The sequence below is a fragment of the Sylvia atricapilla genome, chromosome 13 (genome assembly GCF_009819655.1).
Source record: "Sylvia atricapilla isolate bSylAtr1 chromosome 13, bSylAtr1.pri, whole genome shotgun sequence".
NCBI classification, from domain to species: domain Eukaryota; kingdom Metazoa; phylum Chordata; class Aves; order Passeriformes; family Sylviidae; genus Sylvia; species Sylvia atricapilla.
Window position 1 is genome coordinate 8539277 of NC_089152.1, and position 19122 is coordinate 8558398.

The window sequence follows — 19122 nt, forward strand, 5'->3', positions numbered from 1 at the left end:
CTCGCCCCCGGCCCCGCCGCGCACGCGCGAGGGTGGGCGGCCGGCGGAGGGCTCGGGGGGGTCCCTTAAAGGGCCCGGCGGCGGCTCCCGTATCCCGGCCGGCGCTGCGGGACCCGCTCCCGCACCCCCCGCACCTCCCGGCGCCCCGCCCAGCCCGCGGCGCTGCGGGCGCGGCCCGGCACAGCCCCGCACCCGCCCCGGCACCTGCGGCGGCGCCGCTCCGCGCCCGTAACCCGGAAGCGCTGCGGCGGCGCGGAGGGGGAGCCGGGACATGGCCGCTGCCCGCTCCTGCCTGCGCGCCGCAGCCGGCATGGCCCTGCCCGCGGCCGCGCGCGGCTGAGCCTCGACCTTGCCTTCCCCTTCCCCTCGGAGCCTCCTCATCCTGCTCCTCGTGCTCCTCTGCCTCCTCATCTTCCTCGTCCCGCGGACGCTGCCGGGGCCGGGCCGGGGGCGGTGGCGCTGCGGGGGCCCCTCGCTGCCTTGCGGGGCGTCCCGGGGGCCGGGGCGGAGCGGGCGGAGCCGCGCGTGCCGCGGTGTGTGCGGGAAGGTGCTTCCCTGGATCCTGCATGTTCCTGCGGGGGGCCGGCTCCGGGGCTGGAGCGCCGCACTGAGCCGTGCCATCGGGGAATTCATTTTGTAAATGTGTACGTGTGGCTCATGTGCTGCGAGGGGGGTCTAGGCTCGGGTTTTGGAGAGTTGCATTTGCTGTAGCGTTAGTTGTGGAGGGGTTTGAGGGGCCGGTTGTAGCCCATCTGTATTACGTGGGGTTGTGCGTTTGGTTTGTATAAGCGGTTTCCAGGCTTTGAAGAGCTGCATTGCTGTGGCTGAACTGTAGTTCTTCCAAGGTTGCCATTGTTTGCGTTCTGGGAGGGCAGCTGGTGGCCTCGCAGGAAGGCGGCGGGTCGCGTCGGAGGAGGGCTCTGGGTCGGTTCCGTGTGACTTCTTTCCAGGAGAGGTTTAGCTTTTCTCCGGCGTCTCTGATGCCAGAACAAGGCCCCAGAATGAACGGTTTCTCTCTGGGCGAGCTGTGCTGGCTGTTCTGCTGCCCGCCCTGCCCCAGCCGCATCGCTGCCAAGCTGGCCTTCCTGCCCCCGGAGCCCACCTACACCGTGCTGCAGCCCGAGCAGCAGCAGGAGCCCGGGGCGGCGGCCGGGGCGGGCACCCCCACGGGATCGGGCACCTGCAGCCTGCACCTGAGCGAGCGGGCCGACTGGCAGTATTCCCAGCGGGAACTGGATGCCGTGGAAGTGTTCTTCTCCCGCACGGCCCGAGATAACAGGCTGGGCTGCATGTTCGTTCGCTGTGCCCCCACTGGCCGGTACACGCTGCTCTTCTCGCACGGCAATGCTGTGGACCTGGGCCAGATGTGCAGCTTCTACATTGGCCTTGGCTCCCGCATCAACTGCAACGTCTTCTCCTATGACTATTCCGGCTACGGGGTGAGCACCGGCAAGCCCTCTGAGAAAAACCTGTACGCAGACATTGATGCAGCCTGGCAGGCCCTCAGGACAAGGTAAATGGATATTGGCGACAAGGTATTTCTGTATCTCCCTTTAATCCGAGTGTGTCTGCGCTGTTAACCTTGCTGAGTGGAAGGGAAGGGTTTGTAAAAGGTTTCAGTTGCTTTGGTGGCCTCACCAGATGTTCCATGAACAGCTGCAGTGTGATTTACTGGATGGTTTCATTTGTTAAAATGATGGGCAAGCCTTCATCCTTTGGCTTTTTCTAGATTTAGAGGATTATTCAGATGTAATTTGTGTTAGCCATTGCTTCACCACTGAAAATCTCCATCTTGAGTAGGACATATTGCACTGGTTGCAGTTTGAGCTTGCAGACTGCAATAAACCTGTTGTTTGAGACTTGCCTGCCACTGTCTTCATTTAGAGGTAACCCAGATGAGCCAAAGCTCTGACTGAATTTGGCAGTAGCCTTGGCTAGGTGTTGCATGACATGTTTGGGGTTTTGTGCAAGCTCCTGCAACTTAGACATCTTTCTCTTTTGGCCTCCAAACTGTTATCCAATGCGTATGGTAGTGGGCTGGAAAGAGAAAGTGTTGACATCTGGTAGCAGAGCTGGGTTTTCTGCCAGGAGATGCCAAAGTATGTGGCATCCAAAGGGATGGGGCAACAGTGAGGGGGCTCTGGCAAGAGGCAGCATGGTGAGTGGAAACAGTGAGCCCTTGGCTTCTAGAAAATCCTGAGCTGCTGGCTCTGGCTCCTTGCTACAACTGATGGCCATGCCTGGGCCTCTCGCTTCTGTCCACAGAAACCATGAGCTCCTTTTGCTGTTGCATAAGTGGTTCTTAAAGTATGACCTCACAGAACATGTCCTGAAAGAAAGAGCTTTAAAAAGCTTAAATTGTAATAGGCCAAGAGAAAAGAGCGATGAACGTTTTCAGTTCTTGGCTCTGGCATTGCATTGACAAACTTGGCTTGCGTGAAATGCGTATTTAATGTCTATCTTGGGGATACATGCCAGTTTCAGAAATAGTGACAGGAGTTGTTACTAATTTAGATAATTGGCTTTGCAAGAATCCAGGGATTGGTTAGTTGTGGAGTCCAAATGCCTTTTGACATTGCTCTGCCTAAGTCAAGCAAAGAGAGGGGGGAGAGAGGTGTAGGGAGAAATTACCCATAGCATGTGTTCTGTCTGCTTGGTGAGCAAACCAGACTCTGGGCTTGTTTTCCAGGACTTTAAGAAAGGTTTGTTTCCTTGAATATAAATAATATGGTCTTATGTAAAGAAGTAATTTTGTTATGCTATATGCATAATAAATTATTAAGTGCCACTACAACATATGGGTGATGTAAATAAGATTCAAGGGGGGAAAAGTGCTATATCTAAACCAAGCCTAGTTAATGTTCGTCCTTCAGTTGCTGTGTTTTCTCTCTGTTTCACTTGATGTTTAGGTGATCATGTTGTTTTATTGAAATCTTCTGAAGCTCTGAAAAAGTGCTTACACATCTGCCTGGAGGTGCTTCTTCTGTGCTGACAGGCATTTAGTACACGGTTAGGTTCTATGTAGGCCCAGAAGCAAGGGGCTCCATCACTTAAATCTTTTAAGAAGCCTGCCTCAGCAGGTGATGCCAACACATGCGCAACTTGCTCTGAGAGGCTTGGGCTTCTTCAATAAAAGTGTGACTGGACAGGTTTGTGGTTTTCCATTAGTCTCCCTTCAGTGGTTTATACAAGATCTAGGCTCTGCTTCCCACCTTAAATTGAGGTTTGAAATTTCCCAGCTCCTATTTTGCCATGTTTGTTAATCCCGCGTTGTAGTGTACCTTGAGAGTACAGTTAGAATAGCTATCGTTGGTTTGGGTTTTAGGAGCCAAAAGCCGTAGGAATTGGGTGCCCAGGGAAATGGTGGCATCATCACCCTTGGAATAGTTCAAAGGCCGTGTGAAGGTGGCACTTGGGGGTGTGGTTTAGTGCTGAACACTGTGGTGCTGGGTTGATGGTTGGATTCAATGCTCTTTGAATTCTTTTCCAGTGTTAACCATTTTGTGATTCTATGATTACAGTATTTTAGGTGCCCAGTAAGGAAGTTGGTCTCTGTGAAGTGTAAGCTTCAATAGAAAGTTCATCAATTCTATTAACAGATGATGGTGGTTGTAACAGGTATGAGCAGAAACCTTAGTCTTTCTGCTGATGAATTCTCCAAGTAACGTTGTGAACTTTACAAGACTGATCATTTGCTAGTCCTCAATCCAAGTGGCTCACAATTAAGTGAAATATTCTGCAGCAGAAATAGAAGTATGCCTCTTGAGGTAAAATGTTATGTTATAGCATTCCTGCTGCAGCAGTTCCTCGGTAGCTCCAGGAGATTGTGTATGCTTTCATGCTTAATGCAAATTCCTGGCGTTTGGCCTCCAGTCATATGCTAGTGAACTGTAATGCAAAGTTAAAAGTGAAGTCTTAAAATAGAGGTTCACTGTGCCATCAAAAGCATTTAGTCATCTGTGCTAAGTTCCGTGGGAAGCTGTTGCTCTTCTGAATCCACCAGACGTTCCACCTGGCAGCAGAGACGAATCATTAAAATGTTGGAAGTCTGAGACTCTTTTCCTTTTAAATTGTGCCTCTGAAGTACCACTGATACTTCACAATCATTAATTTATCAGGGTCTTTTGAAAGTTACCTTGAGGAAGGTGAGAATTCACCCTGTGCTTGGAGAAAGCTGTCAAATTTTAGAAACGATGGTGAACTGGCTGGAGATTCTGACTGTTTTTTCAAGGTCCTGAAACAAGGATCTTGCTATCACATACACGTTTAGGAACCAAATCTTATATAACAAATGATTATAAAACCATCTGAAAATGGTGGATGAAAAAATAAAATCATCAAATTCTTTTGTTCAGTTTCAGTTATCTGCCCATCTTTGCAAAATCAGTCTCAACTATCCTCCTTTTAGTCTTTATAAAGGAAACTTGTTTCCTTAATTTAAAGGAATTTAGTATTCTTCTCATGAATAAAATATATTGTAAAGGATAATATAAAATCCTAACTAATTTTAAATTCTGTCTTTTAGCCCAGCAAAGATGTTGACATACAATTTTGTTCCCTAAAATGAATTTTTATAGATTTTTCTTCAGAGGCTGTAATTGTAGCATTGGTTGTTTTCATTCCAGTGTCAAGTATTGATCAGTGATTAATTCGGTCTTTTATATGTTTTTTTTTCCACTTGATTAACAAATTTCCGTCTGATATCTCTGTTTCTCAAAAAGAATTTTTTTTTTTACTGCCACAGATCATATTTTTTTTTGTTTTATTTTAGGCAAGTTGGGCTGATTTTGCTGAGTCTGTTTCAAAGTCAGAACGAAATTGAAGAGAATGTGTATCAGACTGTCTTTCATTATCCATGTGGTTTTAAGTTGCTGCTTTTTGTTCAGATTTCTCTTATCCTAATATCTGATTGTCTTAATGCGACATCTGTGCAAAATGACTTGATTGTCCTCCTCTTCCCCCCCTTTCCTGAATCCCACATGGGAAGGTTGAACTTTCTAACACTTTTACATTAAGACAATGTACAGTACTTAAAAACAGGATGCACATGTAGGGCTTAGGTTCAGTGCTGAAGAACAAAACCATGGCTGCTTTGTCCATCACATGCTATTTATATTAAAATAAACTTGTATGCTCCCTAAAAATTTGGAGAGGGTTGGTGAAGTGTTTTAAAATCCCAGTCAAAGGAAAGAAGGCACTTCTGCCCCACTGCCTCTGCTTCTGTAGTAAAGTATCAAAGAACATAACCTGTTAGTCCATCTTTTGGATCCTGAAAGGAAGCGAAGAAAATGTAATCAATAAATAGCTTGGAAGAGCTGTTCTTGTTGTGTTTAACAAGATACAGCTGAATTTGCTTTTCATGGTGTACAACATAAACTATTTTTAAGCTTTTAATAAAGGATAGATGTTATTGTAATGTTTAAATCTTTAATTCTCAAAAAAGGTGCATTTGAATTTGTCTTTCAATCCATAGGAGAGCATTGGTTCACTTTTAGTTTCTGTTATACTTCTTGGTCAATATGGTGTGATGAAAGGAATTGAATTGTGAAATGGCGTAGTAAAATCCACGGTGATTTGATCACTGGGTAGCAGATAGAATGTTTAAATAGTTTTTTAAACTATTTTGCTAAATTTGATGTTAAAAAACTGCACACCAAACCTTTTATTATGCAGGAATGTTGTTATTTGCAGTGATGATTATCAGATTATTGCTGTTTCCTGTGCAGGAGCTGGTGGAGAAGTCTTACATTGAGTAAAATCAGGAAATGCACCTAATTGGATTAGGCCAGAGTGATAACTAATCTTCTGAGGTTGTGTCAGTTTAGTTGTCTCCATTCTGATGTGATGAGGTGCTTACAGCTTTCCAGGTGAATAACAGCTTCAGGGGTTTTTTATCTCGCCTAATCAAAATAGTCAATTTCTACTTAAATTTTCACTGCAACAGCATCTTCCTTCACTGGCATCATATTTTGTGCATGATCTAAGCCAAGTTCTTTAGATTGGATGCTTAAAGGTTTTTATCAAAAGTTACCAGCTAAATCTTGACATGATGAAGGGCAGTGGTTGGCAGAATCACAATTAATAGTCTTGGAATAATAGGGTTTCCTTTCTTCATGGAGCATCACCTGGTAGATTGTGCAGTCATACCAGCTATTCAGTAACGTTGTTACAATGTCTCCAGAGGATTGTTTAAAACTACTCTCCTCTAAAACTTATTCTATGTGCTATGGTCAATACTTCAAGAAAGGCTGCATATAGCCTTGAGCAAAAATAGACACATACACAATCCTCTGCTGTTGTTGTCTATGCAATGAGCAGAGATTAATTCAGATGATGAGCATCCTTGGGACAACTACCAACAACTGTTTAAAACAGGTGCTCTGATGTTCAAAGTTATTCAAAATGTTTACTGAGCTTTGGTGTTGTATTATGTCTTTTAGTCACTGAAGTAAAAGTAGTTTTCTTAAATATTTCCCTGTTACTGTCAGGGCTACAAGATCAAAGCTTGTTTAAAAAGGAAAAAAAAACCCACAAAAACACAAAAAACAAAAAACTTTTGACTGTCAAGAATGTTTTGCAACTGGTGTTATTTGTGAAGAAAAATAAGCTGCTAAAGAGCCTTTGGCTATCAGTACACGATCTCCTGAGTGTGGTTAGTCCTGAAATTCCACTGCCTGAACTGGAGATATTGGTTTACCCTGATGTACAAAGGTTGTAGGACCTGGTTCTCAACATCATCAGAGCATTGAACATAGAAGATTCCTAGAGGAACATATTGTTAAACCCTTCATGCTGAAGTAACTGTCTGCTCTTTAGCACTAAATTACACGAAGTGCACAGGAAAGGCAGCTTTTTCTCTCTAGATAGAGAAGTGTCTCCTTTTGAGGCTGAGCTGATGGTTGCTCTGCCGTGGCTGTTTGACCTGTGCGTGTTGCTGGGAGCTTTTAGATTTGTTCAGTTTGTTCTTGACAGGGGAGTTGGAGCTGGGCTGTGTGAACCTCAATGGCTTTGCTCTGAAGCCAGGGTCAGTCTCCAGTCCATCACAACCTCAAAAGCAAAAAACCCTCTGAAATTCACCCTTTACTCTCTGTTACTCTGCTACTTAGAGCCATTCTGAAGTGCTGGGCTAAGTTTACACTGGTTCATTACTTGTGAACGTAAGTAAAAAGAACAAGAAAAAAACCTGGCAGTGCTGTCCAGGACTGTAAGATAGCTGTGAGAATGGATAGGTGGAAACCATTTCAGGGTGTGCAAGTGGTTATCTGCCATCAGCTGGCTTTGTGGGAAAAACTGTCAGTCAGCAAATGGATATTTCTGTTTCCATACTGAATGAAGAAAACAGGTCCTTTTCAGTTTTCTGGGGTTTTTTGGTCCTGGATGTGAAGATAGACTAGTACCAGAGCAGTGCCAAGTATTGGCTGTTTGAAGTCTGACTGCTGGGACTAAGGTCTGAATTTCCTATTAATATGATGTGCCAGTGTGATGATACTAACTTCATCCCTGCCCCAAACCCACTTTTAAGTTCCATGGTTGTATTCTGTTGGTTTTAAGGCCAACAGTCTCAAGATTGTGCAGCACTAGTAAAGAAAATGAACAAATAACATAGGGGGTTGTTTTTTCCCAAAGCTGATAATAAATTTAATGAATAACTAAGAATCCTTTCTGGCCTCCTTCACAAATGTAAATCAATTACAAGGCTGCATTGGAAGCAGTTGAAATGAGTCGTAAAACAAGATGCAGATGTGTTGTACCTAACATGCTTCCATACATTCAGGTTTGCTTTTGCCAAATAGCACCTAAGAAGATCAGAAATCTTTTCCTGTGGATTAGGAGATAGCTTCAGTTGCTACTGAACTTGAGAGGAATTAAAGCCACCTGTGTAGAAGATGAGGGGTTCCTTGTGTTTTCCTGAATCTAAGAAAGAAAGTATTTTTACAATTTTTGAATGCTGGTGGCTCTTAGGTGTCTGAAATGAAGTGATTAAGAATTGTTTTTTGTCTGACTCTTAAAGCTTGGGTTTGTATGGCCTAAAATACAAAACCAAACCAACTGATAGACAGTACCTCACTGTATCTCCTGTGGCAGTTGGTGGTGGATAATTGAGATTGCTGCAGACAAGCACTTGGTGAATTGAATAAGCAGTTGCAGTGACCCATTTGCTACTGCTTCGTCTTGACTGCCCTGCTTTCCAGTTTTTAGATGAATGACTTACACTGGTCTTGCATGCTCAGCCTGACATCTGATGATGAAGCTCAATTTCATTCCTGACTAAAACTGAGTGTTGTGTTGGCAGTGGGTTTTTTTTTTTTCAGTGTGTCAGGTTTTGGGAGCAGTGGGAAATGTGGGATTGTAAGCCCAGGAAATGCTGTATGAACACAGTGGAATAAAGATACTTTTAACAGAAGGCTAAGAATGTAGAATGGGATGGATGAATAGTGCACAGTGTCAGCTTAAGGACAGAGGAACATCTTTGCATTCTTTATTCCAAGAGCTGATTTGAGAAGAATGGGTTACTGTTATTTGCATATTAGGCTCTGCTGCCTGCAAACAATCACAGAAAGGTGCAAGCATAGGTCAGTTGTATAATGACAGAATTATACTGGCATTATCTGTATCCATATCTTTATATTTTTAACCACTTTGTTAGCTTTGCAGAACAAAGGTTTTCCTGTTAGAATTAAACATTGTGGTTGGATTTGCTGACTATGAGACCAAATAATACAAAGGCACAAAATTGGGCTGAACAGCAGGATCTGCCTCAATGCCCACCCACCTTCCCACCTTTGGTTTCATGTCTCCTGATAAGCACATGCATGTCTTTGGGAAAATCCCTATAATCATGAAATAAATCTGTAACCTCTCAGCTTTCAAGGAGGGGAATTCCATGTGGGTTAGCAAATGAAGAATGATGTTGATGTGGAAGATGAGGTTTTGAGTTAGTATAATTGCCTCAAAGTCTAGAGGGAAAAATTTAAATGAGAGGTGATCTCAAAGCATTGCCTCTGGTTTTTATTTTGTATTGCAAATTTGTTAGAATTTCACGTATGCTTTTCTGACAGTAATATTTATTGGTACAGTCTCTTGAAGTTCTTTCTAGGCATACCTTCAAAATGAAAATCCTATTTTCAGCTGTTGTTTAGGAATTGATTGTCATGTTAGACAGTTTGGGCTATGTTTTTAGGAAGATTAGTGTTACTGTGCCTTATTAAAAAAGCCTGCTTACATATAGAAAAGTTACTTTAAGAACTTTGACTCATGGGAGCCTTATTTATCAGCCCAGGCATGCTGCTAAATGAGCTGCATAGCTCAGTGTCTGGCAAGTGACCCTTCTAAGGCATGCAGTGCCAGCTAGAAGCTCTAAGATACTCTTTATTATTATTATTATTTTACAGGATACTGCCACATTTCTTAAGATCCCAGTATGTTAGACCAGTTAATTGTAACTTTGTGCTATGCCATGGCCATTTCTTTTTGTGTGCAGCAGAACTGGAGTAATGGATAATGGGAGCCAACGAATCTGAAAGGTCTGAGGCCAACTTCAACACATTTCTCAGGAAAGCACCTGACTTGAAATGTTTCTCCTTTAATAAGGTTGTTTATAATGGGTTTTGCTCACTTTAGAAAATCTTCCTGAAAATTCCTAACTTTTAGTTAGCTTTGCTATGGATGTCCTTACAGAGCTGGAAAAATGGTGTTCAACATCAGCAAAGGAGCAAAACCAGCGGGTTTTTTTTTTTTTTTCCGGTGTGCAGATGAACTGAGATTAGGTTCAGATTATTTTAGCATTGGTCCATGCATTTTAGTAGTTCTTTATAATAAATGAAACAAGACATTTTGTCTTAACTATGACACTATACAATGTAATGCAAGCCTTAATAATATGCAAAATAAAAAAAGCCAACAACAATACAAAGTGAACTTCTTTTGAGCCCTTTAATAACTAAAATGGTGTAAAGAACCATTTATACTTTGAAGAAAAGTTTGAGAAGTTGACTTGCTGCCTTAAACATTGGACCAGTTTGGGCAGGACTTAATCATTGTCCCAGTTCTATATGAATTTGTCTTCCCCAAAATCTGATGGATTTGTTGAAGTGGGATTTTGGCTGTAGGACAGCCTGGGGAAAGTGGCATCTTTCAAGAAAATGCTCTTGGTTTGGGAGCATGTTCTCCAGGGCACATTTACAGAAGCCTTTTCCAACATGATGTTTGTTGTTTAGAACTTCATTTCTCACAAAGATGTTTGTATGTTTAAGTGTTGTTTTGGATTATTTTTGAAAGAAGTAGCTAAGTTAGTATAACATTTACTTTGGAGGTGTTCCCTGGACAATTCTTACCTCAGGGCAGCTACTCAAGAACTCCACTGAGTTTCCTCCTTCCGCCAAGACTGAAATGTTCCTCAACTTGCATATTTAAGTTGCATTACACATTTTGTTTGTGGTATATTTTGTTGGAGACTCCCTACTGCAAAAAGCTTGTCTTTTTCTGGTAAGGCATGGGCTTTAATGTATGTTAATGTTACAGAAAAAGTTACTGTTTCACTCTGGGTATCTCATCAAGTTTAAGAAACTGTAAAAGCACCGGAGTTGTGGGAAGAGGCGGGGTAATGTTTCAGCTACACTTTTGCTATTTTTATGCATAGGGTTTATGAAGGTGTAACCTTTGCTCACACTGGTTAATAAATACTCTGAGAGTTAACCATGTGTTGCAGGCAGCCCTTTCTGATGCGAGAAGCAGCACCCTTTGAGCAGTCAGTTCAGCAGTTTAAGATGTTAAGTGGGGTTTCAACCTTAAGCCTGTCCAGTGTGCCTAAAAGGTTTTGACTTGCTGTATCTCCGCCAGCTTCCAACTTCTGTTTCTCTGATAGCAAAACCCCGTGCCCTCTCCTCTGAACTCTTGCTAATTATTTGTGTGATGTGGTGTTCATTTCTAAAGACTGATGTGCATAGGCCCTGTGCAATTAGTTCTTTATCTCCTCTTTGAAATGTGTACTAAAAATCAATCTGATAATGCAGAAATGGCTATCTGTAAAGGAATACAGGCAAAAAATTGGCTTTTAGAAAAAAGAAATTGTTCTGATTTGTATTTACATTAATAAAAAATGAAGATGATGGAACGTACTTGAAGATAATTTGGATCTGAATTTTTGATAGATCTTGAAAGATAATATTGCCATAAATCCCTAATGTTCATAGAGTTTTGTAGAGAGCAAGTGGGTTGTAAGTCTCCTTGATTTATTGAGTTCTTTTCTATCCTGAGATGAAGGAAATCTGGTGCCAAATATCCCACCCTTCCAAACTGGATGTCCTTCTGTCAAAGCTCATCTAAGATCTGTAGATCATTTTGTGTAGAGCATTGAACAAACACTGTTGACATAAATAGGATCTGGCACCTTCCAATTACTTCAGGAAATTACTCCTTCCATCCAAAAATGCACTTTAATATTCATAATAAAGAACATAAAACCTAAGTATCATGGATGTTTCTTACCTAGGTATAGTTCTAAATTCGTTGCATTTCAGCAGCAGGAGAAATTGCACTAAAGATTATTGTTCTCTTTGGTTGACTTTCACAGCAGTATTTTATTTCTCTTCTTTTAGTACATTAATTTGTGTGTTAATTTGAAGTAAAGGAAGCAGTGTTAGCTTAAACTTAGCTCATTTAATTACTGAAATTTTGAGGGGCTGAGAAGGATTTAGCAGGCATTGTTTTTTGTCTGTTACTCTGGTTTTCATCTTTCCACTATTCCTGGTGTTTCTGGGCTGTGTGAACTATGTTCTTTCCTATTCTTCACTGTGGAACTGGCCAGACTTCCTCCTTATATATATATATAGTTTTTAAATTCTCATTCCACATTTCTCTTTTGCGTCTCTCTTGGAAACTTTCTGGTATTAGGAGAAAAGGAAACACTATATCCATTGGAACTGAGCAGAGCTGAATAGGAAAAAGGTGTGTCGAGGGAGTAAAGAGTAGTAGCTTGTAACTGAAAGTGTCCATGTTGTGAAATGGTGAACTGCAGAAAACCTACATTAGACATTAATGCACTTCTTTTCCAAGCACTGTGCTGTTATCTGCTACTTCAAAAATAGAAACTCCAGCAGCACAAGACTTCTTTATGCTGTGCTGGTTTATTGGGAGGCAGTTAAGTGCCGGTGTGGCATGGACTGGAATTGCTGACATTTTTTCCTGCATAACCAGTTGTTCTATGGTGATACTGCATGCAGTCAAGTAAGGAGCCTACATGCTTTACAAGGACTGCATCAGAGACACAGGCAAATAGGGGCATGAATAACATCCAGAAGCTGCCTTTCTTCTCATTTTTATTTTTTTAAATTTCTAAGATGCAGCTGCAGATCAGTTTCTACCTTTAGCATCAGCTGAAATAATGACCTTAAGTGATTTCATTAACAGTTGTCCTTGATCCACTTCGAGGTACTTCTGCTTTTTGTGGCATAGCTGGTAATTGCTTGGTAAGCATCCTTTTTTGAGAGGAAAAAGTCGACTAGTAAGAAATCTTTAGTTTAAAATACTACCAAAGCAATTGGCCCTGTAAAATAGGTGTGTTGGTAGAAAATGAAGTCTCCAAGTGTATTGTTTGATCATTGTTAAAACCTCTTGATTTACACAATCTGGGCAAAATGTCTTTTGCTCCATAGACTCTGATCCCAGATAAGACAGCTGGATAAGCTGAACAAGTGTATATGACCTGGTTTCAGGACTGAATTTCCTCATCTGCATTTCAGAAAGTTAGTACTTTTCTAGATGCACAGATGCACTCCTCCCACTTTTTAGAATAATATTTGTTGCTTTAGGACTGGTTAAGTTTACTGATGCTTAATGTTTCTATGTATCATTAAATGCAGATATATGTTTCTGTAATAAATTCCTTTTTTGGGGCTATCTTTTCAGTTTCTTAGTGAGCACAAGGCAGGTTTTATAAGCACTTCAACCAGAGATACACGGAAGAAACTTAGACTCTGTGCTAAATTTTATTGTACGGAATTCTAAGTAGTATTTACTGGGAGAAGGGAAGAGGGATTTAGTCCCTGGGTTTGTGGTGATAAAGGCTGTGGCTAGGAAATTTGATTTTTAAGCTCTGAACTAGTTATCTGTGGTCTGCTGTTCTAAAACATATGGTACTTTTAATCCTGGTGATTGCTATATATTTTTTTAATCATCTTAGGTTTATATTGACTGTTACTCGAGGTTGAACACTGATTGTGCTAAAAGTTCATTAAAAGAACATGTGCAAGATGAGGATGCTTGGGAAGAAAGGAATAGATGAGTCTGATTTAAAAGTCAAGAGTGCCAATATAAAAATGGCACAGAAAAAAAACCAACGTGGAGGTTTTCTTGTCTCTGAAAAGATACTGGATGAATCTTTTCAGGTAATAAATTGCTTTCATGAAATGACTGCTGTCTTCCATTTGTCACGTATTGTTCTTGGTATTTGCTGGAATATTTAACGAATCCACTTGAAAATGGATAATTGAGAGAGACTCGACAGGAAAGTTGTGTTTCTTTGTAAGGCTGTGAATTTGCCACTTTCTGAAAGCAGATGTTTAAATGTATGCAAATTTACACTGTGACAAAGCTCAGTGTTTTGAACAAATAAAAAATTGGTATGTGTTTATTCCACTTACCATGGGGTGGGGGAAAAATAGAGGTTGCAGTGTCATTTATCCAAGTAGGATTTTTTCCTATTTATAATTCACAAGACATGTCATTGCAGAGGAAGAGCCTATTGTTTTGATTCTTAAATCAAAAGAAAATACTGTCTTTCTTCAAGGCTGTGGAAATGGTTAGAGTAACTCGGAGAAGCACGAAATGTTTCCAGGGAATTGAAGGAGGACTATCCAAGCAGGATATATGGCCTCCTGGATAACACAAACCATGACACTTCTTCACTGGGCTTCTCTGTAGAGCCCTTCAGTGTTTGAGATGCTGCATTTCTCTGAGAGGAGCTCATTCTTACCTAATGACTTGATTCTTCTACAGAGTTTGAGCATATTAATGTAAGTCTGTAAAGGAGAAAGAAATCCAACTGCCAGCTGAGTCATCTTCATACAATGCTGGCTGCTAAAAGACTCATCTGGGGACAGATGCCTTCATCTGCTTTGATTCTTTTCAGGAACATTGGACCGGTTTGGTGCCATGGATCACTTTTGTATCAGGACCTCTCTGCCTTTCTTGTTCTCCATCCTGCCTTTCTGCTCTCTTGTCTCTTTTGGAGACTCAAATCATTGCCTGAGCTACACTAATGCTTCTACATGGAAGAAATGCTGTCTCCAGTTTGTCTGCTTGCATTCCTGCAAGGCCTTATCCATTCCAGCTCCCGTGTAATCCTCTTGGACTCCAGCTCTGGTGCTCTGTGGGAGAGACAGCATTCAGATTTGCAGGGGTCTTTGAAGAACAGTGTGAAAACGTCGGCTGTAATAGGATTTTGGATACGAGCACCTGCTGTTTGTGTAGACAGTTCAATTTTTCCTTTGTTCTCCTCTGTTAGCATTATGGAGGGAACACTTGAATCTTTTTTCTTTTTACCAGCTTGTGTTTTAGATACAGCTACAGTTGTCTGTAAGTGATGTAATGAAAATGCTGTATCAGTGCCACATATTTCACATTTAATGGCTTGTCAGCTGTATCAAATAATCGTAGCAAAACAAAGTCATTTAATGCTGCTAATATTTTTGTTCTTAGTAAGATCTGTAGATGAAATAGCTTTTACTTAAAGACTGAAGCATAAACAAAATTACAATAAACAGATAAAAGAGCATGCAAAAGGAAGGCAAGAACGGAGAGAAGCACAAACAACAAACAAAGCAGAAGCCCCCACACAAAAGAAAATATTTTGAATTCAGAGAGTGATGGGAGTCATTACCTGAGGCCAAGATCTATAGATATCAGTTTCTGACTGCTCTGTTTTGATTTTTTTTTTCACCTAATCTTCCAACTATTAGTCTCCAAAGTATTAATTCCAGCATGAGTAAATAATTTAATGCTTCTGTAGCATCCAGGTGACTAACTGCCTTCAGCTGAATTTACAGATATACTTCTAGTTTAAGATCCTTAGGTCAGGAATACATTTTTGATGAAGTTACAGTGTGACTAACCAGCTGTGCAAACCTTCTTGTGAGACATTTTTGGTGAGCTTTGCAGTTTGATCCATTAGTCTGGGTTAATCTTGTTTCATTCTATACTTGTGCAATGATAGCTGTTTTCAGATACTATAGCCTGATACATTGAAAGAAGACAACTGGAGCCATTTCTTTTTGTCTTGACTGTCCTGGTTTGTGCACTGGAGCAGTTATTCCCTGCTTTGTGAGCAGCTGGGCTGTAGCTGGTGGAGAGGGGGAAATGTCAGAGATGGGTGGAACAGGCAGGAGCTCTGGTCAAAAGCCACTGTGCTCCTCCCTTGAATAATCCCAGCTCATGAGTCAGAGGCTTAAGCCTTGCCTAGGTGCAGCTCGTGGCAATTAGTGCCACAGCAGGGTGGCCTCACCTCAGCCTGGTGCTTCAGGTGTGTAGGGTGAGGGAAATGCATCCAGGGGTTGGTCTTTGATGTGAGGAGTCCTGGTGAGAGCCCTGCTCCAGACGGGTGTCAGAGGGGCTTCAGTGAACAGATGGAAATAGTAGAAGAAGAAGACAGTGTTCCTGAGCAAAAATGCTTTGAGAACTGTGGAAGAGCTGCAAGATTGTTTCCTCCAGGCTTGTAAACCCTCAGTTTTCCCAGAGCCAAGGCTGGTGAGGAGGGTTATGTGATGGGCTTGGGAGGTGAGCCAAAATGCATTGGCTCACTGTAAAATTTCAGCCTCAGGAGTCAGGCAAGGCTCTCCAGTTTGGAAGTGGTTGAAATCGAAGAAACAGCTATGAAAGGACGAAACTTGTGGGAATGCATAACTGGTATTGGTATTTGCACTCAGTTTTGCTTCATGTCTCCTAGGGAGTCAATTTCTGTCTTAGTTGATGCATACTTGTTTTAACTGAAGTATTTACATTAAAAGATAATGTGTTAATATATGTGGATATCATCAAATCTTTCTTGTTTTTCACAACAACCCTTACCAGTTGCACAGTTTTAGGGAGTAGATCACCTTATTTTTCAAGTTTTGAGTGTAGGATGCCCAAAAGTGCAGCCCTTTTGCAATAGTAAAAAGATGGTTGAAGTCACATCAAGTGCTGTGAGATGTACACTCATCTGTCTTATCTCTATTGTATTAGAGCACAGGGTATGTGTGCAGTCGAAGTAAAAATATCCCAGCAGGAGAGAGGTGAGATAGACACTGAGGGTGAAGATAATGGTTTCCTTCAGAAGATACTATAGACTGAGCTGCTCTGTGAAAGTAGCTGAATTTTTTCTGCTGTCTCAATTTAAATGTACCTCAGACAATGACTGTATAGGTTTTGTATGCTGCTTGCACTAGAAGTAGCTGACTGAGTATTCGTGGATTATTGATGCTGTGGTCATAAAGGTAGTGCTTGGTGGCCAGCAAAAGTTTTCAGTCTTCTGTATTCCAGGTTTGTTTGCTACAGAGCATCTTAACTTTCATGAAGTATTTTGCATTCAATTAACTTCAGTGCTCTATTTTTAAAATAACTGGAGTAAAAAATTCATTTTTGTTCTTAGTAACAAAGTAAATGTGCCATTTACCTGTTGTGTCATGGGACTAAATGGTGTGAATCAAGATTGCTCTAAGAAAGCACTTTGGAAGAAGCAGGAAACTATGATGAGTAGAGAGCTCCCATGTTTGTTCAAATTCAAAACTATAATCTTTTGCCAGTGCTGTCTGCAGAGCTCCAGTTGATTTTTAAGAGTGCTAAAGCAAAGAAAGTTGAGGGCAGTGGGAATTATGTTTGAATATATCCATGTGTTTATGTCCTATTTCCATTAGCTTCTTGTATTTCAACTTACAGTGGGTTTTGTTTGTATTTGCCCCTATAATTAGAGAAATAAAACAACTCCCAACGTTTGGAGGTGGCTATTTAGGAATTAATTTAGGAAGGAGCTCACTCCCTGTCATTGCATGAGTGTGCACTGAGTTTGGAGTGTTATTCTCCTTTTGTCGTAAAGCAATGGAATGGTGAAGGTAGGAGTTCCACACATGGCTGAGTCACATCATTGCTCGTTTTTCTTGGATGTTTTACAAGAGTCCTTTTTGCTTGTCAGTGGCCTTCTTGCTTTCATTCAATATGAAAGAATTAATGCTTGTAGGGGCTAAATTACTCTATTACATCAGCATGCCTGTGGCACAAGTTCCTGCTTAAATTTCAGTGCACATTTAATGAAAATTCTATTTCCTGCTTCCCCCCATTTAGGGAAATAAAAAACCAAACAACCAAAACAAACAAAAAACCCCAACAAACCCTCAGTCAGGCAGAGGCAACTGTTCCAAATCTGTTTGTTGTTTGTACATAAAACTGCTAGTTCATGTGGCAGACAAATGAGCAATGTATTATAAACCAAACACCAAAATCAGTATCCTGGCCTATTGTGGTGGAGAAAAGTTATGTTATAAATACAGTTGAGTCCTCAGTACAAGAGAAAACAAATGAGGTTTTACTTTTTAGTTCCTTGAAAACATAAATAGATCTGCAAACACAGATTGGCTATTTTTTTTGCCTGGGGAAAAAGAACTTCCTTGTAATGGTGAAGTTGAGGGGAAAAAAGGAGGGGTGTGGATTTATTGTTCAAGAGCACTTGGCTTGCTCTGAGTCCTCAGCACTTTTACTTTAGTCAGAGAAGGTGTTTCCCACTTTGAAACATGACAACTTCAGGAGCCTGTGTTTGAGACAAATGAACAAAAGGCTGACTTAAGGCTGTAATTCAAAAAGGAACAACTTTTAGACAAATCAGTATTATTTGGATTAAAAAAAAAAAAAGTCATCCAGCTGTCACCCCAAAGTCACTCAGTGCAGATTAGCATAATTCAGTTAATTTAAAATGTAATCTTATTACAGTTTGTACTAGAGAATGCCATGAAATATAATTTACCTACACTGGTTGTTCAGGGCAAACTTGCACTGGCTTCACTACTCAGCAGTGTGTAGATCCCTGCTTTTGTCATGAGCTCTCCAGTGATACTCAATATCCGTGCCAGGACTTGGTTGAACTGTGAGCACAGTTCTCGGTGTTGGATGACAGATCACTGATTGTCACAGGACAGTAATCAAGAACCAGTCGCTGTGATTTTATGCTTTGGTATAATTAAGTTACTGCAGGGCAAATCATCATTGTCAGAAGTGCCTAGAAGTTGCTTTCACTTGATCCATTTATTATTAATATGAAAAGAGGAGCTGGTACATCACTGGATTAGTGCTGCAGTCACAGAGTCCAGCAAGCCTGTAGGAGTGTGATATTTGCTAATAACTTCCAAAATTGCCTGTAAGAGGGCATTTTCAAGAGTTGTAGGTTGTTCTGTATCCTCTATCAGCTTATATCAGTTAGCACTGGAGTTTCTCCTTAGCATAATCAAATGACTCTCTGATGTGGTAGTAAAAGTAATAGTGATAGAAAACTGTGGTGGAGTCCTTGATTAAATTTCTCTGTCAGCCATTTAAATTATTTTGAGAGTGAACACATTTGTGGAATTACTTGCCTGCTCCTGTGGTGGTGTGCTGGGACACACGCCAGAAAAATTGGTCTCTCTTTTTTGCAGCTTCATAAGCCAGAATACAACTCATTTTTGGCTCTTAGCTCCATGAAAATGTGAAGTGAAATAGAGTGTGGTGTACCTGAACTTGAATTGTATAGTACTTGTAGGCCTGGAGAGGAAGAAGGTAGAGAAGGAGGAAATCTCATGATTTAAGGAGTCAGTGTCAGGTAAAACAGTGAAGAATTTTAGACCTATGTTTGTGTGAATTCAAAGAAACCAGAGAAACTGGCACAGGGACACTTTTTGTGTGCCAGGGTTTCCTGTGAATCTCAAAATCTGATTTTTCTCATTTGACAGTTATTACAGTTAACTCAAAAAATCCTTAATCTAATGCCTTCCTCTCAATTTAATATTGGCATTTAGACTAAAAATACTCTGTAATTTCCCTGATATTTTGGCTGACGTGCTGGAGGGGTATTTGCTGAAGCACAATGCAAAATTCCATGTTTTGTTCTGATATTGTAAATTTCTT

At 41.2% G+C, this 19122-nt stretch overlaps 2 protein-coding genes across 2 annotated transcripts in view; both read left to right on the top strand.

The window, feature by feature from the left end:
• Positions 1 to 256: 256 nt before the first annotated feature.
• ABHD17C (abhydrolase domain containing 17C, depalmitoylase) overlaps positions 257 to 19122 on the top strand; it is a 28800-nt gene continuing 9934 nt past the window's right edge. The window contains exon 1 of the mRNA XM_066328335.1: positions 257 to 1513. Coding sequence (XP_066184432.1) covers positions 981 to 1513 — 533 coding nt within the window. The 5' untranslated portion in view covers positions 257 to 980. The remainder of the gene's footprint in view (positions 1514 to 19122) is intronic.
• Positions 8300 to 19122, top strand: part of CEMIP (cell migration inducing hyaluronidase 1) — a 129537-nt gene continuing 118714 nt past the window's right edge. Inside the window, exon 1 of the mRNA XM_066328336.1 lies at positions 8300 to 8320. The gene's annotated coding sequence lies outside the window, so the exon portion shown is untranslated. The remainder of the gene's footprint in view (positions 8321 to 19122) is intronic.